The following is a 25,300-nucleotide window of genomic DNA, read 5'->3' as shown; positions in this document are numbered from 1 at the left end:
TTTGTGTTTATGCCTAACACCTCCATAGTGGTAGAATTAAAAGGAGTCTACATGGAGACCAGGGACTCACAGGTATTCACGGCTTTTCTCCAGTGTGGCAACACGCTTCTGAAGAGGCAGCCTGGTTCTCATTTCTCCCTTGAGACTTTGTCTCACTTTCTGAAGGTGCCATCCCCATGCCTCCAGGGTCAGGGGCATTGGCGTCTTGCCCTTACATTGTGAAATTAAAAAGTGACAACAGTCAACACAATAGCCATCTGGTGTGAATAAATCAAAATTATACCTATTTTGTGTGTGTGTCAGATTGGGAAAAAAAAATTTTTTTTTTTTTGGTGTACCATGGAATTTTAGTAATTAGTTTATGTGCACCATGAGATTAAAAAAAAAAAAGTTGAAAATTGTTGGTCTAAAACAAAGTGCAGAAATTTGAAATACTCAATTCAACAATAATATATGTTTATATTTCCCTTTAATTTTTGTAAATCTATTGTGAACTTTTCTCAATTTCCTAATTGCTTTATGCCTCATGTTAAAGAAAACATGAATATAAAAGGGAACCTTACCCTTTTAATGACTTCACTTTTTTGGTTGACTCCACCTCTGTTATGCAGCCTTCCGGTTTTTTGGTTTTTGGTTTTTTGTTTTTTTGTGGAAGTGAAATGATTTTTAGAATTATTAGTGGTCCTCTTCTGTGGGAGAACATTCTTAGGGGATAATACAAGAAGATTTAGAAATCATAAGACTTTGGAATGGACAAACTCAGAATGGTACCACATGAAAACTCTGGATCTTCTGGTAAAAGCTTCTAGTTTATTCTACATTTTTTCTTTAATGATATATAACATTATTCTGACAGTCAATAGATCTGATTCAATAGTCATTGGCATTAGGAGAGTAAGGAATGGGCATTAATTTCATATGGTAGAACTTCTTACCTGCCATAGATTCTAAATTAAAGATATGCAATAAGGATTAGATTTGCCATCAGTTTTGTAAAACTGCTGAGGTAAAATTAAGTAAATAACTGAAATCAACTGAACTGCATTGAGTATGAAAGTAGTAGTTGTTAGTAAAGATAGAACACGTAGGAATGAATATTAATTGAAAGTTGATTACATAGAAGAAATTTAAAACAACAACCTGAGTGTCGAAATCCACTTTATGATTTAAATGGATGTGTTAAACTCATTTATAATTTTTACTTTTTAGACTTTTTTACTGAAGTATGTCACATGAAAGCTCAGATCCTAAGTGCAAAGTTCAGTGACTTATCACTAAGTGAGTGCTCCTGTGTGGTTATGACAGCATTTTTACTTTTAAATTAGTGTTAGGTTAATGTAGAAAGAACAAAATTGTGAACAGCTTTAAAGAGCATTGTATGCCAAATCTGGAGATAAGACCCAATATTGTGGTTTTCCAATATAAAAATTGTTACTTTATTCCATCGATGTATTGTTCGGCTACTACTTAGCAGGCACTGTGCCGGGTACCAGTGAAATTATGGTAAACTTGATAGAAATATTCTCTTTCCTCATGGAACTTACCATATAACAATGTGGATCAGTTAGGCTTGGAGAGGGAAACGTTCGTTGAATAGTGCTCTGTGCATTCAGGGAGAATTGCCCACTTTTAAATTTCATTATGCCTTGTCAGTGTCCCAGGTTTTAAGGCTGCTCTTGAGACTTTTTCCATCCCCAATTTTCTTATACTTACTCATCCCTAGGTTGATAATAAATGTGATCATTTTCAAAGCAATTTTACTGAGACTATATGATCCTGGGTATGATTTTTTTCTGTCTGCCTTGTCATTTAGAAGAAAGGGTTTTCTGCTTGGTGTGGCCCTTGTTAATCTCAGATCTCTGAAACAATCTGCCTTCTCCAAAGTCTTTTTGAGGGAAGACTATACTTTTGCCTTCTTTCTTTTTTTTTTCCTCAGACTTTAGAAGATGTTTCGTCCACTTGAGTCCCTTTATTATTGCTGTGGTCTCAGTTCTTAGTGCCTGTTTGATCACTGGTTCTCTTGGTAAGTACTTTGTCAAATCTACTTGCAGCCTTAGCCCACTCTGACAAGAATCATTGGAAAGCAAATGATTCTCCCAAAGGCCAAATAGCATCTAAAACATACTTCATGCCCTGGCCGGTTTGGCTCAGCAGTTAGAGCGTCAGCCTGCGGTCCGGAGAGACCTAGGTTCAGTCCCCACTAAGGGCACATACCTTGGTTGCAGTTTGCCCCCAGCCCTGGTTGGGTCGTGCCAGTGGCAACCACTCGATGTGTCCCTTTCATGTCGATGTTTCTCTGTCTCTCTCTCCTTCCCACTCTATCTGAACAAAATATCGAAAAATGTCCTGGGGTGAGGATAAAAAAAAGAACAAAAAACCATACTTCATGGTTTCAAAGGATCAGATATTAAATGCACAAAATAAGAACTTAGTCATGTGACACACACAAAAATGAACAAAATAATAGTTCCCTCCAAAATAAACTCTTACAGGAAAAAAATGCATTTTATTTAAAGATTTGAAGTAATGTCTAACTAAAAAATAGGGAACAATATAGAGGAGAAGAAACCTCAGAACTATTGGGGAAAAATTTTTGTAACACTTTAATAAATTCAAATGCTAAAACTGTATTAATGGAGGTGAGATGTATATACCACAAGTTTCTCTGTTAGCTAAAGTAATCATTAGGTGGTAGCAGAGACATTTGGAAGGTGTGTATGGAAGAGGGGATTTATTTTATAGTAGAAGATAATAGGACAGTATCTCCATCTCAACTTCCATTTAAGTAGATACATTTCTGTCAGATTTCAACTAGTATTTTAAAATTTTGTAGTATTTTACATATATATGAGATAGGTGTAAAATTCCTGGCCTTTTTATCCTCACCATCAACCTTCTTTCTATTGATCTTGGGTTTTTGAAGAAACTTATGTAGCTCATCTTTTAAATTATTGTACTACCTTATTTAAGTAGTAAACTCTCCAGGAAGATTATATAGGTAGACATTATAAAGAATAGCAGCTATAAAATAAAGATACTATATAGTATTGTGTTACTTAGCTTTACTGGTTCATGCCATTGTTCAATTTGAAGCCGGTGATACTGATATTTGTATTTGAATTGCTGTGAAATTATATTCTCCTATTGTACCATGGACAGGTCCAGGAATGTTTCTCAAACCTGGATTTGGAAAACAAATAGGTAATCTAAAGAATAATAATTTTCTTCTTGCTCTTTGAACCTTGACCATTCCTGCCTTTACCCATTGTTGCAGGAGGAACAGACAAGGAGCTGAGGCTAACAGCTGGTCAAAACAAGTGCACTGGGAGAGTGGAGGTGAAAGTCCAGGAGGAGTGGGGAACTGTGTGTAGTAATGACTGGGACATGGAGGAAGTTTCCGTGGTTTGTAGGCAGCTAGGATGCCCAACTGTTATCAAAGCCACTGGATGGACTAATTTCAGTGCAGGCTCTGGACGCATTTGGATGGATCATGTCTCTTGCCGAGGGAATGAATCAGCTCTCTGGGACTGCAAACATGATGGATGGGGAAAACATAATAACTGCACTCACCTACAGGATGCTGGAGTAACCTGCTCAAGTAAGACCTTTATGGGGGGAAAATATGAGATAACTTAAAAACAAAAAGGAGCCAGTTTTCTGTAAGTAATCAAATCCACATATAAAATTATCTAATCCATTGCTAAAAGACCAGCAGAAAACACATGAGAAAGCCCATATTAAAAAATAAATCAAAAGAGACTGTGAACATTTCTCTCAGTGAGGAAGTGACTAGCTTCAATTTTATATTCAGCATTCCTACTATAACCTCCTACTTCTACATAAAAAAATCATGATATGTAAGTTAATTCTGTGTTCCTTTCCAGTGACATGATGCTTTCATTCGTTGACCCATAAATTGCTACCTTTTTGTCCACTAACTGATAATCAACTTACTGAATCAAGAAATAAATATTCTTAGTACTAATCCTTCTTTATGGAGGAAGGATGTATCACAAAGTACAATTGCTTTTCCCCGTGTACAATGTTATTCATTTTATTTACGTGATGGTTTTATTTATTTATTTTTAAATATGTTTTTATTGATATTTTAGAGAGAGAGATAGAAACATCGATGTGAGAGAGAAACATCAATTGACTGCCTCCTGCATGCCACCCACTGAAGATTGAGCCACAACCTGGGCATGTGACCTGACCGGGAATCCAACTGGGACGACTCCCAATCCACTGAGCCACACCAGCTGGGCATGTGATGGTTTTTAGAAACATTTTATAAGTTTTGTCTCAGTTGACCTTACAATAACTCAGAAAATTATGTGTCAGACTTTTCTGCTGACAAGTTCAAAGGTCAAGTTTCTGTCTCAGTTCAGATTCCTAGGTTTCTATTTCTCCTTGCTCACTTCATTAACCTTTATGCAGCCCTCTCACCAGGCATTGTGGTGTAATGGGAGCCACACAGGTTAGTATCTAGCAAAATGCTGGAATAATTCGAGCTCAGCCTCTCTTTAATGCTATTATTTTGAGCAAGTTGTTAAATCGTTCCAAACTTTGGTTCCTGAGGACTCAATGATAGAATAAATAAAAAGCCACTGACACAGTATGATATATAATAGGGTTAAAAATTAAAGTTAGTTTCCTCATAGCTCACTGCTTCTCATTACATTGATAACTCAATTCCCTTCACCTCTTTCTTCCTCCTCCCCTCCTCTCTCTCTACTTCCTCCTCTTCTTCCTTCCCTTTCCTCCCCTCCTCCTCCTCCTCCTTCTTCTTCTTGTATTTTATGTTAATCATTATTCAGTGAAAAGCAGTAGTAATATGTACATCAAACATCTACAGCAAAGTTAAAAGTCATAATAATAAATCTTGCCAGGCTCTCACCATAGTTATTACTGTCTCTAGAGCTGAGTGTTTAAGAAACAGCAGGTAGTACTTTTAACTCTTGTTTTCTATTTTTTTAATGCCTCGGGATGTAGTTATTTAAACTTGCTTTTACAAGTTTAGACATCTAATGCTCCAACTGGTGAATAATAATAGGAATGCATAGACACTCAATTTACTAGTTTCATGAGGTATCAGAGTCTGCATTTCTGAGATTCTCTACCCTGATTAACATGCAATCCTCAGAGCCTCTGTCTCTTGGGAGATTTTATTATTATCACATGCACAGGGGCAACACAGCATAACAGTAAGAAGAGGCTCTGGTGCTACACTGCCTTTTTCCCCCCACCCTAGGTATTTGATCTGTGCCAATTATTTAACCTCAGTTTGCTTATCTGTAAAGTAGGGATAGGGGTAATAACATATGGTGCTTAAAGTTGTGAAGGTTAAACATATCTGATAAACTTGAAACAGCATATGCATATTTTGATTGTGAGCAATTACTAATATTATTGTTCATAATAAGAGATCTTGTTAAGTGAAGGTCTTTGCCTGGAATTTAGAGCTTTTAAATTGGATTACTTTTTCAAAAAGTGGTTTCTAAACATTTTGTTCAGAAACAGTGTTTGTTTTTCATGTGTCACAAAATTTTATCCCAAGTCTCCTTTCCTTGGATATTTTAGTCCTCAAAAATAATCTTATGGAAAGTATATAGAGAAAATTTTCTTAATAAGAAAAGCTGTGGGGTTTTTGTTGTTGTTTTTTTGTGTGTGTTTTGTTTTGTTTGCCAAAAATGGTACCAGATGCTTTGGGGATGGGGAAAACAAAACAAAACAAAAACACCTTTGGTTTAAACAGGAAATTGATAGAAAATTAATTATTTTAGTTGATTTTTTCATCAATTTTTAATAATTTGGTGTACCACAGGGTGTTCTTGTAAACTATTATGCAACCTTATGCATTTCATTTTTGCTTTTACCTGTTTTCTAATTTCAAGTTCAACTTCAGTTATTCATGCTCTGAATTGTTTGTAATAAAAGTGAAAATAAAAATTTTAAATGTTCAGCAAATTACCAGTTTATCATTTTTACTGTTTTGTTGTATGACCCAATTATTTGTTTCTTATTTTTTAAAATAAATACTTTGAGTCAGTTTTATTTATTTCTACATAAAAGACTATTTACTCTGTCCTAGTAAAGAAAGGAAACAAAACAAAATGGAAAATAAATTTAATTTGTAAAACATTTTCCTTGGTAAGTAGAGGTAGATAAAAGTCCCCATTGTTAGTTTGCTTTTAAAAGATTAAAATTCTGCCTGGCCAGTGTGTGTCAGTGGGTTGAGCATCCTCCCGTGAACTGAAAGGGGCAGGTTTGATTCCCAGTCAGGGTACATGCCCAGGTTTCTGGCTCGATCCCAATGGGGGGTGTGCGGGAGGCAGCCAATTGCATCAATAGTTCTATTTCTCTCTTCAAAAAATAATAACAGATTAAAATTCTCCCATATGTGAAGATGGGTAGCATCCAAAACGAGGGACTATTTTAAGGAATCCATGAAATCTTAAGTGTCCTGAGGAATCTTACTCTCTAAAATTACTTCTGAATGAATATTACCTTGAACTCAGTCTTTGCTTTGCTCTAGATGGATCCGATTTGGAGATAAGGTTGATGAATGGAGGAAACCGGTGTTCAGGAAGAATAGAGGTCAAATTCCAAGGACAATGGGGAACAGTGTGTGATGATAACTTCAACAGAGATCATGCTACTGTGGTTTGTAAACAACTTGAATGTGGAAGTGCTGTCAGTTTCTCTGGTTCAGCTAATTTTGGAGAAGGTTCTGGACCAATCTGGTTTGATGATCTTGTATGCAATGGAAATGAGTCAGCTCTCTGGAACTGCAGGCACCAAGGATGGGGAAAGCATAATTGCGATCATGCTGAGGATGCTGGAGTGATTTGCTTAGGTAAGGACTGATCTGGGTTTGTCCTGTTCTCCAAGAGAGGACAAAAAAAAAACCTTATTTATGCTACTATGGTATGAGTATGATGAGCAGGTGCTGTGTCTGTCTTCAGACTTTTATGTTTCATACTTGATCAGGGTAAATGGATTTGTATGTGCAAGGATGACATTCTCCTTTTTTCACCTGAGTTCTTAGTTTGAAGAAGATCTAGTATGTCTTAAACCCCATGGAACGTGTAGAAAAATAGAGTAAAAATGTCCCTGTATTCACTAGCTTTTTTTTTTTTTTTTTTTTTGGAGGAAGGAGTAGAGATAAAGAAAACTCAATTCAAACTCATTTTAAAATAAGAAAACACTGACTCAGAAAACTGGAAAATTCAGGAAGTACATGACTGAATTCAAGCACTTAAGCAATGCCATCAGGGTTCTGGTTCTTTTTTTTATTATTATTTCTTGAATTGGTTATTTTTTTAATTAATTTATTTATTTATTTTTGTCACAGATGTTTCTCCTTTTTCCCCCACTATTCCCCCCTTACCCCCTCCCCGCCCTGTCCCCAGCTTTGTGGTCCATGTCCATTGTTCATGCATACATGCATATAAGTTCTGTATTTTATTTCTCCCCCACCACCCCCTCTTCTGGGGATTGTCAGTCTGTAGCCCACTTCTACATCTCTGGGACTACCCCATTCCTCAGACTGTTATGTTCATTATATTCCACAAGTAAGTGAGATCATATGATACTTGTTTTTCTCTGTTTGGCTTGTTTCGCTTAGGATAACACTTACCAGGTCCGTCCATGTTGTCTCAAAGGATAAGAGATCTTTCTTTCTTACAGCCGCATAGTACTCCACTGTGTATATGTACCACAGCTTTTTTATCCATTCATCTACTGATGGACACTTGGGCTGTTTCCAGTGCTGCTACGAACATGAGAGTACATATATTCTTTCTGATTGGTGTTTCAGGCTTCTTGGGGTATATTCCTAGAAGTGGGATCACTGGGTCAAATGGAAGTTCAATTTTTAATTTTTTGAGGTAACACCATATTGTTTTCCATAGTGGCTGCACCAGTCTGCATTCCCACCAGACAGTCTAGTTTCATTTTTTTGCATGCAAGTGTCCAATTTTCCCACCATTTATTAAAGAGGCTCTCTTTACTCCATTGTATGCTCTTGCCATCTTTGTCAAATATTGATTGAGCATATTGCCTTGGGTCCATTTCTGGGTTCTCTGTTCTGTTCCACTGGACTATATGCCAGTTCTTGTGCCAGTTCTTGATTACAGTGGCTTTGTAGTATAACCTGAAATCTGGTAATGTGATCCCTCCAACTTTGTTCTTCTTTTTTAAGATTGCTGTGGCTAATCATCGTCTTTTTTGGTTCTATGTGAACTTTTGAAGTATTCGTTCTAGTTCTGTGAAGTATGTCACTGTTATTTTGATGGGGATTGCATTGAATCTATAGATTGCTTTGCATAGTATGGACATTTTAATGATGTTAATTCTTCCAATCCATGAACAAGGTATGTGCTTCCACCTTTTTATATCTTCCTCTATTTCCTTTTTCAGTGACCTGTAGTTTTCTGCAAATAGGTCCTTTATTTCTTTGGTTAAGTTTATTTTTAGGTATCTTAGTTTTTTTTGTTTTTTTTGTTTTGCCGCAATGGTAAATGGGACTATTTTCTTAGTTTCTCTTTCTGTGAATTCATCATTGGTGTATAAGAATGCCATCGATATCTTGATGTTAATTTTGTATCCTACTACTTTGCCAAATTCATTTATTAAGTCTACTAAATTTTTGATGGAGTTTTTGGGGTTTTCTACATATAGTATCATGTCATCTGCAAATAATGACCGTTTCACTTCCTCCTTTCCAATTTGGATCCCTTTTATTTTTAATTTTTTTTATTTATCCTCACCTGAGGACATTTTTCCATTTTTTGTTCAGACAGAGTGGGAGGGAGAGAGAGGAAGAGAGAGAGAGAGAAACATCAACGTGAAAGGGACACATCGAGGGGCTGCCACCCGCATGACCAACCAGGGCCGGGGACAAACTGCAACCAAGGTACATGCCCTTAGTGGGAACCAAACTCAGGTCTCTCTGGACCACAGGCCGATGCTCCAACCACTGAGCCAAACCAGCCAGGGCTGGATCCCTTTTATTTTTTCTTCATGTCTTATTGCTGTGGCTAAGACTTTCAGTACTATATTAAATAAGAGTGGTGAAATGGGTATCCTTGTCTTGTTCCTGTTCTTAAGGGAAATGCTTTTAGTTTTTGCCCACTGAGTATGATGTTGGCTGTAGGTCTTTCATATATGGCCTTTATTATGTCGTGATACGATCCCTCTATTCCCAGATTGCTGAGCATTTCTATCAGAAATTGGTGCTGGATTTTGTCGAATGCTTTTCAGTATCTATTGATATGATCATATGATTTTTACCTTTCATTTTATTTATGTGGTGTATCACATTTATTGATTTGCAAATATTGTACCAGCCTTGCATCCCTGGGATGAATCCCACTTGGTCATGGTGAGTTACGTTTTTTGATATATTGCTGGATTCAATTTGCTACTATTTTGGCATCTATGTTCATTAAGGATATTGGCCTATAGTTTTTTTCTTTGTAGTGTCTTTTTCTGATTTTGGAATTAGAATTATGCTGGCCTTATAAAACAAGTTTGGAAGTCTTCCTTCTTCTTGGATTTTCTAAAATAGTTTGAGGACAATGGTTATTAGTTCTTCTTTGAATGTTTGGTAAAATTCCCCGGTGAAGCGGTCCGGGCCTGGGCTTTTGTTTGCTGCGGGAGTCTTGATTACATCTTCAATTTCTTTTGTTGTTATTGGTCTGTTCAAGTGTTCTATCTCTTCCCGGTCCAGTTTTGGGAGACTATTTGTTCTAGATATTTGTCCATTTTGCTTAGATTACTGAATTTGTTGCTGTATAATTGTTCATAATATTTGTTCACAATCCTTTGTATTTCTGTGGTGTCAGTTATTATTTCTCTTCTTTCATTTCTGATTTTGTGTATTTTGATTCTCTTTCTTTGTTTCTTGGTGAGTCTAGCTAAGGGTCCATCAATCTTGTTTATCTTTTCGAAAAACCTCTTTGTTTCATTGATCCTTTGAATTGTTTTTTTGGTATCCATGTCATTTATTTCTGCTCTGATCTTTACTATTTCCTTCCTTCTATTTGCTCTGTGTTTTCTTTTTGTTTGCTCTCCAGTTCTTTAAATTATGAGGTTAGATAGTCTATTAGATATTTTTCTTATTTCTTGAGGTAGGCCTGTAGTGCTATGAACATCCCTCTCTGAACTGCTTTCGCTGTATCCCATAGATTTTGTGTTGCTGTGTGTTCATTTTCATTGGTTTCCAGGAAGTTTTTAATTTTTTCCTTGATCTCCATGGTAACCCATTCATTGTTCAATAACATGCTATTTAGCCTCCATGTTTTCAAATATCTTTGCATGTTCTTGTTGCAATTGATTTCTAGTTGCATGCCATGGTGATCTGAGAAGATGCTTGATATGATTTCAGTCTTCTTGAACTAGTAGAGACTTAGTTTGTGCCGTAATATGTGGTCTACCTTTGAGAATGTCCCGTGAACACTTGAGAAGAATGTGAATTCTGCAGTTTTGGAGTGTAATTCTCTGTAGATATCTATTAAATCCATTTGATCTAGCACTTCATTTAGAGTCTGTGTTTCCTTGTTAATTGTTGTCTAGAAGATCTATCCAGTGATGTCAGCACGGTATTGAAGTCCCCTGCTATGAGTGTATTGCTATGATTTCTCCTTTGAAGTACTCCAAAACAGTTTTAATATATATGTTGGTGCTCTTCTATTGGGTGCATATATGTTTATCAAGGTTCATATATTCCCTTAGCCTTTTTTTGTCTGGGAAGCTCTTTATTTGACCTTCTATTTTGAATGATAGCCTTGCTGAATAGAGTAGTCGTGAATTCAGAACCTTGTTTTTCATGACCTTGTTTACTCATGCCATTCCCTTTTGGCTTGTAGTGTTTCTGTTGAGAAGTCAGCCAACACCCTTATGGGGTTTCCTTTGTAGGTAACCTGTGTCTTATCTCTTGCTGCTTTTAGGATTCTCTCTTTGTCTTTAATTTTTGGCATTTTAATTACTATGTGTCTCGGTGTGGGCCTATTTGGGTTCTTCTTACTTGGGGTTCTCTGTGCTTCTTGAACTTGAATGCCTTTTTCCTTCACCAAGTTAGGAAAGTTTTCTGTCACTATTTCTTCAAATATATTCTCTTAGCCTTACCCATTTTCTTCCTCTTCGGGGACTCCTATGATGCGCATGTTATTACATTTTTACATTTTAAGTTGTCCCACAGTTCTCTTAAGCTGTCTTCGTGGTTTTAATTGTTTTTTCCTTTTGGTTTTCTGATTGGTTGATTTTTTTCTACCCTGCCTTCTAATTCACTAATTCGGTCCTCCGCTTCCTCTACTCTGCTGGTTAGTCCTTCCAATGTGTTCTTAATTTCTGTTATGACATTGTTCATTTCCACTTTGTTGGTTTTCAGTGTTTCTATATCTTTACTCATGGTGCTGATGTCCTTACTCATGCTGTTGAGCTTCCCCAAGATCATGGCTCTGAACTCTACCTCTGATTATTTGCTTAGCTGCACTTCATTTATCTCATCTTCTATAGAGTTCTCTTGTTCTTTCATTTGGAGTTTGTTTCTTTGTTTGACCATTTTGGCTATCTCAGTGGGTTTTGGAGTCTGCCAAATTTTCTCTATGGGTGTTGGTGTTCTGCTGTTTGTGATTCCCTCTACTGGGTTTGGATGAGCCTGGGTGGGCCCACGTTAAACATCACTGTCAAGTCTCACTTTCCTGGGTAGATTTGCAAGCCGAGGAAAGGTTAGTTATCCTCTAGCTTTTCCTGGTGGCTAGTAGTCTCAGTTACTCAGTGCCTTGGAATATAGCCCTGGTGTTCTGCATAAGAGGATTTTCAGAGGGTGGGATAGATGCTGGTTGTTAATGAGCCTCAATTTGCACTTCTTTGCATCACCTGGGGAAGGCTGAATCTCTGAGTTGGGGGAGGGGGGCGGGTGCTGCTGCTTTTCACCACAGCTAAGTGATGGAGCACACTTGCCATGGTCCTTTGTAGCCACAACTCAGCAAAAACTCTGAGTGTCCTCCATGTCCCGGGTGTCCCCACAGAGTTCCAGCTCAGTCTGCCCTCCCTCTGCTGTAGCCCCCAGGTGGGTGGCTGTGCCTATTTTAGTGCTATGTCCTGGCTCTCTGGGTTATGGAGCAGGCTTGGTCTGTATTCCCCAAGGGGACTGCTCACAGCTAAGATTGCTGTGGTCTGTGGGCTCCCAGCCTGCCACCCTCTCACGCCTCCACAGATCTTACCAGTGTCGCTGGTTATATGTTCCTGTCCTGCTGCTTTTCTGTTGCTTTTTTTTTAATGATTTGTCGTTATTTTAGTTGTAATTTCCGTTTGGTCCTGGGAGATTGTTTGCGTAGCTTCTATTTACTCCGCCTCCATTTTCACTTCCTCTAAGCCTATCTTGTGTGCAGTGGGTCGCACAGGCCTTTCTGGTGCCCCAGCACCCTACATGTCTTGGGGGGTAACTGGTTCGCACAGTCCCTTTGGGGGCCCGGCTCTATGCTTATGTTATGGGCTGCTGGGTCGCACAGGCCTCTTTGGTGCTTCAGCAACCCACAGGCCCCATGGGTAACTGGATGGCACTGTTCCTACTGAGTCGTACAGTTCTCTCTGGTTCTTCAGCACCCAGCACATCCTGTGAGTAACTAGATCGCAAAGTCCCTGCTGGGTCGCACAGGTCTCTCTGGTGCTTCAGCACCTCACAGGTCCCGTGGGTAACTGGATCGCACAGTCCCTTCTGGGTCACACAGGCCTCTCTGGTGCCCTTGCACCCTGCAGTTCCCAAGGGCAGGCAGGGGGATCGCACCAGTCTCTCTGGGGCTTGGGCTTCCCACTGTTCTTGTGGGTTACTTGACTGCATAGGCCTCTGTGGAGTCCCAGGTCCCACAGCTGGTGGCTGGGGAGTGCTGCTGCCCTGTGGGGTTCAACTCCTGCTCTGCTTTTGCTGTAGTTTTGGGGGATAGATCTCAGCTGCTGGTTTCTGCTTCTGTTGCCTGGGGATGGATGTCTGCTCTTCAGCTTCTGTTGCTGGGGGTATATCTCAACTCTGATCGGGCCGCTACTATGGGGGATGGTGCTGGGCTCCTGGCAGCTGCAGCTTCCAGGACAGGCACCTTGGGAGCTCCACTACTGTGCACAGGTCTGTGTTGACACAGAGTGTCCACTGGTCCAATGGTGCCAAGTGTGCTGATGGGCTCAGGTTCCTGGGCCCTAGCTGCTCCCACTGCCTCCTCCCAGGGAAGACCTGGGATCTTCAAAAATGGTGGGACCTCCCTTTGGAGCAGGGAGAAGTGCCCTGAAGGGCCGCTTACCACTGTAGCTGGCTGCTCTGTCCACAGCACAGGAACCTTCTGTTCCACGTCTCTGTACTGCTCGGGTTTGATCATCCACCTTCATGTCCACTCACTCTCTCACACACTCGCTCACTCTCTCACACACTCACCCTCCCTCCAGTCCTGTCCACCGCCATTTTCCTGGCTTTTTTTTTCTTGTGGAACAATGGACCATGTATTGTCTGAACCACAAAGAATGGAATTCTTACAGAAAAATGTGGATTTGGTTAGCAGAAGAAAATAAAAGGAATTTAGGGTAAGAAACAAATACATTCCATACCTTCCATTTTCCTTTATCCATAAAAATGTTTCTAGGTCCCTAATCTGCACATTTCTTCTTAATAGCTTTTATACATGCTGTGGAATCTCAGTTAAACAGTGTTGTGGCAACAGAAACTAACAGTGTCAGAGGAAAAACCCAATTTATTTTTTATTGAATATTGTTCAGAATCAAGTTCTGTTCTTTGAGGAAGATTGATTGGGAGAAGGTGAAAACAGTAAATGTTGGGTCACTTTTCTCTTTGTTTTGCTTTTCAACTGAGGAAGTGGTCACAAAAGGGCCAGGCATATACCAACCAGGTAGTGTGGTTAGGTAATTCAGTCAGAGGCAAAAGTGAGTGTTGAGACAAACTAGAGTGTGTGGGTACCACCTAAACACATGCAAATGTATATTTAACAGGAAAAACAAACAATTTCAGCAAAAACTCTGGTGGTCAAATAAATATATCACTAGAGAAAATTCAGCCCCTGGACCTTCTGTTAGGAACTCTTCCTCTAATACGTGCTTTCTATACTGAAAAGTCCTGTCTTCTTGCCTGATCCATTCCTTTATCCATCTTTATAATTTTTTTCTTAATATTTATTTTGTGTGCATTCATGTATTATTTTATTTTATTTTTAAATACAATTTATGTTCAAATTATTTTGTATTAGTTTCAAGTCATCTTTAATAATTTTGAATAGTAGTATATCATTGTTTTCTTTATCTTTATTTATATCTCCCCTTTTCCTTAACTCATTTCAGACACAGCTATTTACATAACCAATGGACATAGACAACAACAAATGTAAATCGCCTCATACTTGTCATCAACAAATATGCAAACAAATGTTGGCGAAGATGTGGGGAAAAGAGAACCCTTGTGCATTGTTGGTGGGAGGAGTAGGATGGGGAGGATAGTGTCTATGGGGGGGAAAGGAGAAACATCTATAACAGAAATAAATGAATTAAAAATTGGAAAAAAAATAAAATAAAATTTGTTTTTCAACTATAATTGACATATAATATTATGTTAGTTTCAGGTGTACAAAGTAGTGATTAGACATTTAAATAATATATGAAGAAATCACCTCAATAAGCCTGGTACCCATCTGACACCCTACACAGTTATTACAATGTGATTGACTATATATATTCCCTATTCTGTACTATATATTCTATGACTATTTTTATAACTTCTTATTTGTATTTCTTAGACCCTTTTACCTAGCCCTAATCTAGCAACTATCAATTTTTTCTCTGTATTTATGAGTTTGTTTCTGTTTTGTCATTTGTTTTTTAGATTCCACATATAAATGAAATAATATGGTATTTGTCTTTCTATGTCTGCTTATTTCGTTTAGCATATACCCTTTAGGACAATCCATGTTGTTGCAAATGGTAAGATTTTATTCTTTTAATACGGTTGAGTATTATTCCATTGTACATATGTACATCATCTCCTTTATATATTCACCTAATCAATGGACACCAAGGTTTCTTCCATGCCTTGGCTATTGCAAGCAATGCTGCAGTGAACATAGGGGTGTATATCTTTTCAAATAATTGTTTTGAATTTCTCTGGGTAAACAGCCAGAAGTGGAATTGCTTGGTCATATGGTAATTTCATATTTAATTTTTAGTGGTTGTACCAATTTACAATCCTACCAACAATGCACAAGGGTTCTCTTTTCCCCACATCTTCACCAACATTTGTTTGCATATTTGTTGATGACAAGTATGAGGCGATTGACATTTTTTTAATGATTAGTGATGTTGAGCATCTTTTGCATTTGGATGCCTTTGTTTAGCCTCACATGTTTGTGTGTTTTCCAGTTTTCTTCTTGTAATTGATTTCCAGTTTCATACCATTGTGGTCAGAGAAGATGCTTGATATGATTTCAGTCTTCTTAAATTTATTAAGACTTGTTTTGTGACCTAACATGTGGTATACCCTGGATAAGGTTCCATGTACACTTGAGAAGAGTATTTTCTGCTGTTTTGGAGGGAAATTTCCTTAAAATATCAATTAAGTTTATCTGGTATAATGTGTCATTTAAGGCCATTGTTTTCTTGTTGATTTTCTGTCTAGAACATCTATCTATTGATGTCAATGTGGTGTTAAATCTCCTACTATTATTGAATTACTGTAGATATCATCCCTATATGTCTGTCAGTATTTGGTTTATGTATTTAAGTGCTCCTACATTGAATGCATAGGTGTTTACAAGAGATATTATCTTCTTGTTGGACTGATTCCTTTATCATTATGAAATTCCCTTCTTTGTCTGTTGTCATACCCTTTGTTTTTAAATCTATTGGGTCTGATATAAGTATTGCTATCCCAGATATTTTTTTGTTTCCATTTGCATGAGATATCTTTTTCCATGCCTTTACTTTCAGTCTGTGTATGTCTTTCAATCTGAAGTGGGTCTCTTGTAGATAGCATATGTATGGGTCTTGTTTTTCTATTTATTCACCACCCTTTGTCTTTTAGTCCATATACATTTAAAGTAATTATAGGTAAGTATGTAGTTACTGTCATTTTATTAATGGTTTTCTTATTGTTTTTGTAGTTCTCAGCTTCTTTCTTATTCTTTTGCTTGCTTCACTTTTATGTTAATGACTTTCCTATAGTGTTATGTTTGGATTTCTTTATCTTCATTTTCTGTACATTTCTTATAGGTTTTTGGGCTTGGGTTGTCATTTGCTTCATATATACTAGTCAATGATTGTAGCAGTCTATTTTAAGTTAATGTTTGCTTAAGTTTGAGCATATTCTAAAATCACTACAATTTTCACTCACCCCTTCACATTTTTGTTTTTGTCATTATTTTTTACTCCTTTAATGTGTATGTGTTTGAGTGTCACCATTTTTGTTTTTATTGTTGTAATTAAAATGGGTGTGTTACTTCTAGAGCCTTTTGGTTGAGGCGTCTATGTAGGCCAAGGACATCTGCCACTTGTTCTTTTCTCGAGACTTCTTGGTAGAACCTACATAGTGGTCTGTTTATTGGTTGCCACTTGTGCTGGGCTCAGAGGTGCTTGAAAGGGGCTATGTTGCAAACTGAGGCCAGCTGCCCTTGTGCCAGGCTTGTGGCCTCTTAGTTGAAGTTACATTATAGGCCAAGACTGGCCACCACTTATGCCAAACTTGGGGACACCTGACAGGAGTTACCATGCAAGTTTAGACCAGTCATCACTTGTGCTGGGCTTGAGGCCACTTAGCAAGCTGAGTCAGGCTGCTGCTTATTTGGGGTTTGTGGACCTTTAAGAGATTTAGAGAAAGTGCAACAAAGGCAGGCCACTTATGTGGAGGAGCCACTTGAAGAGGCTAAGGCAAGAGGAGCAAGATGGGTGGGGCAGAGTCTCAGGGAATCACCAGGGCTCAGATTGGCATTAGCCAGATTAATAGAGAGCACAGATTTGATGCCTCCGGGGGCAGGGTGGGAAGAGAATTCAACAAAGAAATGTCCATTCCCAGAGAGAATTGTCCCAACCCCTGCCCCTCCAGCTCTCACCCTAAAGTTAGTCCATTTAGTTTCTCTCTGTACATCCCTGGAATATTTCAAGATGCTTCCCCTGCACTAGAGCTAAGAGAAAGTGTGATTGTGAGTGAGTAAAATGGTGAGCGAGTGAGTCTGTGCACAGGCCCTTTATGACCTGCAGTGCCTCTGTCTCTAGCAGCTCATAGTCTTTCTTAAACACAATTTCCACTGGTTTCATAGCCAGATGCTAGGGGACTCTTCTTCCCAGCACTGATGCCCTGGGTTGGGGAGTACAAAGTTGGGCTGGGACCCTCTGCTCCTCAGGGGGACCTCTGTAGACAAAATATCCCTCCAGATTTTTACTTGCCACACTGTGAGTATGGGACCTGCCTATTCCACATCTTTTTGCCTCTTATCTGTCTTCACATAACTTCTTCTTTACATCCTATGTAATAGGACATCTGTTCAGCTAGTCATCAGGTATTTCTCAATGATGGTTGTTCTCTAATTTAATTGTAATTTTGATGTGGTCATGGGAGAAGGCGAGCACAGAGTTTATCTATGCCGCCATCTAGACCAGAAGTCTCTTATTGGTGTTTTTTTTTAACTGACTTATTTTGTGTCCCTCTTACAGAAGGAGCAGATCTGAGCCTAAGACTGGTCGATGGAGTCACTAAATGTTCAGGAAGATTAGAAGTGAAATTCCAAGGAGAATGGGGAACAGTGTGTGATGATGGCTGGGATAGTGATGATGCTGCTGTAGCCTGTAGGCAACTTGGATGCCCAACTGCCATCACTGGCATTGGTCGAGTTAATGCCAGTGAGGGAACTGGACACATTTGGCTTGACAGTGTTTCCTGCCATGGACACGAAACTGCTATTTGGCAGTGCAGACACCATGAATGGGGAAAGCATTATTGCAATCATAATGAAGATGCTGGTGTTACATGTTCTGGTAAGTTAAAACAAAATAAAAACAGAGAATGGAGGAGTAAGAATAGGTATGAGGTGTGAGCGACAGCAATAACTAATGATTTCTTTGTTGGGAATTCTTTTACAGTTGTGATTAATCTTTATTTGACTAACTTGGAGGGTTGGCTAACTCAGTTTTTGTAATAATTATGCTTACTGCTATTAGGTTCTAAATCTACCTGGAGCTCTGGGACAGAAAATGGTACAGCTCCTTTTTAAAATATCTGTCTTGTTCATAATTTTCTGCCATTGACCGTTTTTATTAACTCAAAACTACCATCCCATTTCTAACCTAATTTATGATCTATACTAGTTGAGATAAAACTCATAAGATGGGTAAGCCATCATTTTCCGTCTCAGTATATGGGAAGGAGCAAGATTTTAAAAACTTCTTTGGGAGTTAACCTCCATATGTATCTATAGCCTAAGTTTATGTTCCTTTTGCAGATGGATCAGATCTGGAACTGAGACTTACAGGAGGAGGCAGTCGCTGTGCTGGGACAGTGGAAGTGGAAATTCAGAAACTAGTAGGGAAAGTGTGTGACAGGAACTGGGGACTGAAAGAAGCTGATGTGGTTTGCAGGCAGCTGGGATGTGGATCTGCACTCAAAACAACCTATCAAAGTTATTCCAAAATTAAGCCAACAAACACATGGCTGTTTTTAAGCAGCTGTATTGGAAATGAAACTTCACTTTGGGACTGCAAGAATTGGCAATGGGGTGGACTTTCCTGTGATCACTATGAAGAAGCCAAAGTTACTTGTGCAGGTAAGACTTTTGATCAGTGTGTTAAGAAGTTTGATTTGAAGTTGAGAAATGCATTACAAATAGAGAAAAAGGTTTCTGCAAATACACAGACGTATGAAAAAACTTGGTATACCCAAGTATACCATGAGGCATCAGGTATGATTGATAGAGTAATAGATATTAAGGTTTTTAAGGTAATATCATACAGTATTTTAAAGTATTCTAACTTATTAGTGTTTATCATTTCTCCTTAGTTTTAATAAATGTGTGATTTTGGGGAATCTACCAAAGCTCTCTGTACTGCAATTTCCTCAAAAGAAAATGGTGGTAACAAAAACACCTACTTAGCCTAGCTGGTGTGGCTTAGTGGATTGAGCATCATCCCATGGACTGAGCAGTCTTGGTTTGATTCCAGGTCAGAACACACACGGGGCTGCAGGCTGGATCCCCAGTGGGGAGTGTGCAAGAAGCAGTGGATCGATGTTTCTCTCTCACATCAATGTTTCTCTCTCTCTCTCCCTTACTCTCTCTCTAAAATATCAATAAAATAACAAAAACCACCAACCTCACAGGAATTACACATCAAGTGATCGATAAGTGGCTGTGATAATTCTTAGAAGCATTAGTATTATCTGTCTTCACTGATAGACTAAACTCTATGATAGACTTTTAAACCCACTCAAATGCCTAAGACATTGCAAATGCTTAATAATATTTGTTGAAAAGATAAATTATTATGTAAATAGTAAGAAAATATTGAATTATCTTGAAGGCAAAAAAAACATGTAAAAATATTGGTAAAAATATTTGAAATGTAATTAATGGATTTGTAATCATGTCATAGATTTTTTTAGAAAGAGACCTTTGAAGCAGGGAAACCACTTAGGAAGCTATTGCAAAGGACTGCATGATATATGATGACAAATTACATTAAAGCAATAACAAAAAAATATGAAAACTAAATATGCTGGAAGACCTTGCACATGTGTAGTGTATTGTGAGGGTCAAGGTTCTAGGTTCTCGAATATACTGCCTATCTTCAAATCCCAGCCCTTCGCTAACCCATTATATGAATTTAGCAAGTTATTACACCTCTCTCTGTTTCAGTTTTTTTATCTGTAAAATTAGAATGATATTAATAACTTCTCCTAAGGCAATTGTAAGGATAAAATAATGTTTGTTAAATACTTAGTAAAATGCCTTATATAATAGGTGCTCACTTAATGTTCACTATTATTAGTAGTATTACATTTATGGTAGATAAAGAAGTGGTTCAATTTCAGGTCATTCTAATTTGGTCTAGATATCATTAATTGAGTAAAGAATGCAGTGGGGTTGTCAATACATAATCCATTCAATTTTGAACACTCAGATGTCCAAGTAGATATGTTTATAAATATAAATTTAAAGAGAAAAGTATAAATGAAAACATGTATTTGCAGTTAAGAAAAGATGTCCATTGATTAGATGGGTCATCTGGGGATAGAACCTTCAGTCAGGGAATTCCTGAAAGGTTCTTTCAGGCAGGAAGGAGGAGAAAACAGGAGAAAGAAGTGTCTCATGTATCAAGTGCAACATATCAAAGGGAAAAAGAGGTCTTATGTTCATTTTTAAAATAAGAAGTATATTGAAAAACTTTCCATAAAACCATTTGACCAGGGTGGGGCAGACCCCAGATTGTAGTAGGTGGAGAACTGGGTACAGGGCTAAAAGATAGATTGACTGCATGTTGCCTATGGTTCCCAACGTTATGAACGACATAAGGAAAATACAGAAAGGAAAACATTATCATGCCTCCAAGAGTGGCTGGCTCCAGGAGGAAACGTTTCAGGATTCTCTCAGGTGAATCTATCTAATGAGGAATGGAGAGGTCTAGAATTTGCTATGCCCAATTTTAGGCAGAGAAACCAAGAAGAACAAGTGTGGAAAATCACTAAACACCCTGGCCTCCCTTTCTCACTCTTCACTCCCTTCCTCACTTCCATCATGAAAGTAAATCTTGGAATTATGTTATCTCTCACTGAAATATTATTTTTCAGCCCACAGGGAACCCAGACTGGTTGGAGGGGACATTCCCTGCTCTGGTCGTGTTGAAGTAAAACATGGCAATATGTGGGGCACTGTCTGTGACTCTGACTTCTCTCTGGAAGCTGCCACTGTGCTGTGCAAGGAATTACAATGTGGCACAGTCATCTCTATCTTGGGGGGAGCTTACTTTGGAGAAGGAAATGGACAGATCTGGGCTGAAGAATTCCTGTGTGAGGGGCATGAGTCCCATCTTTCACTTTGCCCAGTAGCACCCCGCCCAGATGGGATTTGCAGTCACAAAAGAGACGTTGGAGTAGTCTGCTCAAGTAAGACCCAGAGAACATGTTCAAATTGTTCCCTTACTCTTGAAGAGAGTGGGGTTAAATAATCACAGACATCTTTTTAAAGCCCTGTTTCCTTCCAGGATACACAGAAATGCGCTTGGTGAATGGCAAGTCCTCATGTGAAGGAATAGTGGAACTCAAGGTTCAAGGGACCTGGGGATCCCTCTGCAACTCTCACTGGGACATGGAAGATGCCCATGTTTTGTGCCAGCAGCTTAAATGTGGAATTGCCCTTTCTACCCCAGAAAGAGCACATTTTGGGGGAGGAAAAGGTCAGGTATGGAGGCATGTGTTTCACTGCACTGGAATTGAGCAACACATGGGAGATTGTCCTGTCACTGCTCTGGGTGCATCGCTATGTTCTACAGGTCAAGTAGCCTCTGTAATCTGCTCAGGTAAGAGAATCAAGGGCAGCCAATGATGATCCTCTCCCATGGTGTTGTGCCTTAAGAGCAGGTGTACCTATAGGGATGAAGAGAAAAAGTAAAAGGGAAAGATCCACTGTGAGGGATCAAGAGACATGTACCAGAATATTAACCTCATTTGTCTTTTTAGAAAAAGTGTAAACTTAGTTTTCATGGACCTAATAGTTATCTAGTGCTTACCATGCACCAGCCCTTCGCAAAGCAGCTGGTCAATTCCCTCCGTTTGACCCATCCCCAGTTTTTTCTCTCTAAAGCTATGTTTGTCCTCAGTTCATCTATCTAATACTTCATGTGGTTTGCCTTCCTCACCTTACCTTTTGAATATTGTGTGACAGCAGTTTGGTGTTTGCAGGAAACCAGAGTCAGACACTATCTCTGTGCAATTCATCATCTTTGAGCCCAACACCCTCTACCATTTCAAAAGAAAGTGCTGTTGTCTGCATAGGTGAGAATCTGTGACCAGTACATAAAAATGATCTCAATCCTTAGGAATGCATTTTATTAATATTTTACTTTCTCTTTCCAGAGAGTGGTCAACTTCGCCTGGCAAATGGAAGCAGTCGCTGTGCTGGGAGAGTAGAAATCTATCATGAGGGCTCCTGGGGCACCATCTGTGATGACAGCTGGGACCTGAACGATGCCCAGGTGGTGTGCAGACAGCTGGGCTGTGGAGTGGCCATTAATGCCACTGGTTCCGCTCACTTCGGGGAAGGAACAGGGTCCATCTTGCTAGATGAGATAAACTGTAATGGAAAAGAAGCTCGTATTTGGCAGTGCCCTTCACATGGCTGGGGGCGGCACAATTGCAGGCATAAGGAGGATGCAGGAGTTATCTGCTCAGGTAAGTTCTGCACATAACCTCTGGTCACAATTACATAAGAAAGGACTGAGGTAAGGTAAAGGGTAGTGGGGGGTATTAATCTGAGAGTTTCCTGAAAAGTAGGTACAGAGGAAACTATTGCAAGAGTCAGGATTCCAGAAGTATAGATGTGATGAGTTAGTGTTACCTCCTGTGCAAGGTAGTATAAAGTCAGAAGGAGAAAAATTCAGAAATGAGCTTTATTATCATAAAAATGAAAACAAAACTAATAATGAGAAGTACTTTTATAAATAGATGTGGCACTGGATACTGGGTAAAGATTCGGGGCACCACTTGATAATCACTGTATTAATAAAGAAGTAGATTTAAAGGACAAGAAGAAATACATCAGTGTTTCAATCTACAGAAAAAAAGGTAATTACCATGCCCAAGTAAATTTGCATGACGAACAAATGAGACTTATTTGTCACAGGAGCAAAAATTACCGTAAGAGGCCACTGATCTTGGTTTGTAATCATTTCAAGCTTTAGAAACTATTGTGAAATAGAAAAATGTACTCAGTTGTAATATATTGGGAACAAACAGTACTATGACTCAGTAGCTTAGGGAAGTGAAAAATTCTAGATGCCAGGAGTGATTTGGATATCATTCGCATATGATGACACAAATTTGATAAAGAACATATGCAACAAAACTCTGATGTGTCAGAAAGGAAACTATTTCGTTTTAAGGTAATGTACACAAAACCTTGGTTTTAGTGTCTGAATATCTCACTAAAATTTAACTGTCAATGACAATTGCAAAGTAAATGAGTAAAATACTATTCTTGAAGATAAAATACAGAAACAGGAAGAAAATCCAAACTATGTAGTTAATAAAGGGCTTTGAGCCTTTTATTGAGATCTAGAAATCAACTTAAAATCATTGGTGGCATTCTAAAGAGGTTCCTGAATACAAGATCCACGGCTAAAAAAGCAAAAGATATAGGGGGAAAAAATACTACGTTACTAAAATCTACCAAATCATCCAGAAGTTACCAAAAAAAGTACTACTGATTGATATAGTGTACTTATTTTTGAAGTCATTCTCACATCAGAGTAAAGGAAAGGAGTCTTATGAATTTTCAGAGAAGACGTGAAACTACTAACTCTGTATTTCACCCCAGAGTTCCTGTCTCTGAGACTAATCAGTGAAACCAGCAGGGAGACCTGTGCAGGACGCCTGGAACTTTTTTACAATGGAGTTTGGGGCAGCATTGGCAAGACCAACATGTCTACAACCACTGTGGGAGTGGTATGCAGGCAGCTGGGCTGTGCAGACCAAGGGAACATCATCCCTGCATCTGAAACCAAGACAATGTCCAGGTACATGTGGGTGGACAATGTTCAGTGTCCAAAAGGACCTGACACGTTATGGAAGTGCCCATCATCTCCATGGAAGCGAAGACTGGCAAGCCCCTCAGAGGAGGCCTGGATCACATGTGCCAGTGAGTATTGGTTGGCCTATATGAAAATTCCATTCTGTGACTCCACTATGATCTTCTGATCTCATTAGGTAGGAATGAGTAAACTCTAGTTAATACCTATTCTACCTGGACGGTATAACTGGTTTATTTTCAGGATCAAAGATCATTTTTCCAGAGAATATTTATACTCCCCATGGTCTTCCTGAAAGTTTTATTTAATTGCTTTCTCTGTGAAGAAATGAGAACAGAGAATATGTGATTCAGTATTTGACTCTTAAATGATCTACCTTACCTTTCAGCTTTTCTTTCAAATATTATCTTGATGTACTAATATAAAGAAAGAAGCAGTAGTAATAAAGTTCGATCCTAAAGTATTTCCCCATTCTCCATCTTCTTAAACCGGAAGAAATTTTCTACATACCTGGCAATCTCCCGAGCTCTTTTCTATTTGAGAAAACTTAACATTATGCAATGTTAACATTATTTATTTGACATTTTTTGAGTCACACTAATGTTCTTATGTCCAGTATGAAATATTTTGCTGAAAGGACATGTATTTTCATATAAGATACATTTTGTTAAAATATATTTTAAAATGTGCATTAAATGAGCAATGTTTTAAAATAGAGTTTTAAAAGAGTTTCAAATGCCTTTTCCCCTGTGCTCTCTTGGGAGTTTTTATCTTCTCAGAAATGACATTGAGGTCTCTGATTTTTCAGACAAGATAAGACTTCAAGAAGGAAACACTACTTGCTCTGGACGTGTGGAGATCTGGCACGAAGGTTCCTGGGGGACAGTGTGTGATGACTCCTGGGACCTTGACAATGCTCAGGTGGTGTGTCGACAGCTGGGCTGTGGCTCTGCTTTGAAGGCACTCAAAGAGGCAACGTTTGGTCAGGGCACTGGGCCCATATGGCTTAATGAAGTGAAGTGCAAAGGAAATGAGTCTTCCTTGTGGGATTGTCCTGCCAAATCCTGGGGGCACAGTGACTGTGGGCACAAGGAAGATGCTGCTGTGATATGTTCAGGTGAGTGCCAGGATACTGAATTAAGTTTGGGATCTCTAGAAGCAAAGAGGGGGTGAGCAGTCAAGTGCATTGTATAAAGACTGGATATGACAATATAGGGATCTAATGTGTAGAAAATCATGATGTTTCAGTCTAATGATGAAAACATGTTGTTATACATTGGCCTTCACCAAGGAAAAGCATATTATGTATCTTCATCTCTGTCCAGAGGGAAGAAAGAGAAGAATACCATAGTTTTAGGTGGGAAGAAGTAGTTTGCTTGGTTGAGAGGTACTAAAGGCTCACGTAGAAATATTTAAAAAGTTTTTTAAATAAAATCTATATTCCTTAATCCAGGAAGTTTTTTTAAAAAAGTTTTTTCAATAAAATCTATATTCCTTAATCCAGGAAGTGGTACCACCATCC

General features: G+C 38.6%; 1 protein-coding gene across 3 annotated transcripts in view; it reads left to right on the top strand.

Annotated features, from left to right (window-relative positions):
• Nucleotides 1-668: 668 nt before the first annotated feature.
• The window catches only part of CD163 (CD163 molecule), a 36,253-nt gene continuing 11,621 nt past the window's right edge, over nt 669-25,300 (top strand). The window contains exons 1-12 of one of the 3 annotated variants that reach the window (XM_036253063.1): nt 669-795; nt 1,937-2,023; nt 3,275-3,598; nt 6,536-6,856; nt 17,701-18,021; nt 18,486-18,806; nt 20,825-21,139; nt 21,238-21,552; nt 21,935-22,027; nt 22,109-22,423; nt 23,568-23,888; nt 24,587-24,895. In XM_036253063.1, coding sequence (XP_036108956.1) covers nt 750-795; nt 1,937-2,023; nt 3,275-3,598; nt 6,536-6,856; nt 17,701-18,021; nt 18,486-18,806; nt 20,825-21,139; nt 21,238-21,552; nt 21,935-22,027; nt 22,109-22,423; nt 23,568-23,888; nt 24,587-24,895 — 3,088 coding nt within the window. In that variant the 5' untranslated portion in view covers nt 669-749. The remainder of the gene's footprint in view (nt 796-1,936; nt 2,024-3,274; nt 3,599-6,535; nt 6,857-17,700; nt 18,022-18,485; nt 18,807-20,824; nt 21,140-21,237; nt 21,553-21,934; nt 22,028-22,108; nt 22,424-23,567; nt 23,889-24,586; nt 24,896-25,300) is intronic. The other 2 variants (XM_036253062.1, XM_036253064.1) reach the window with 2 other exon arrangements.

The sequence above is a fragment of the Molossus molossus genome, unplaced genomic scaffold (assembly GCF_014108415.1).
Source record: "Molossus molossus isolate mMolMol1 unplaced genomic scaffold, mMolMol1.p scaffold_m16_p_10, whole genome shotgun sequence".
Classification (NCBI taxonomy): Eukaryota; Metazoa; Chordata; class Mammalia; order Chiroptera; family Molossidae; genus Molossus; species Molossus molossus.
This window is presented reverse-complemented; position numbering and strand designations above follow the sequence as displayed.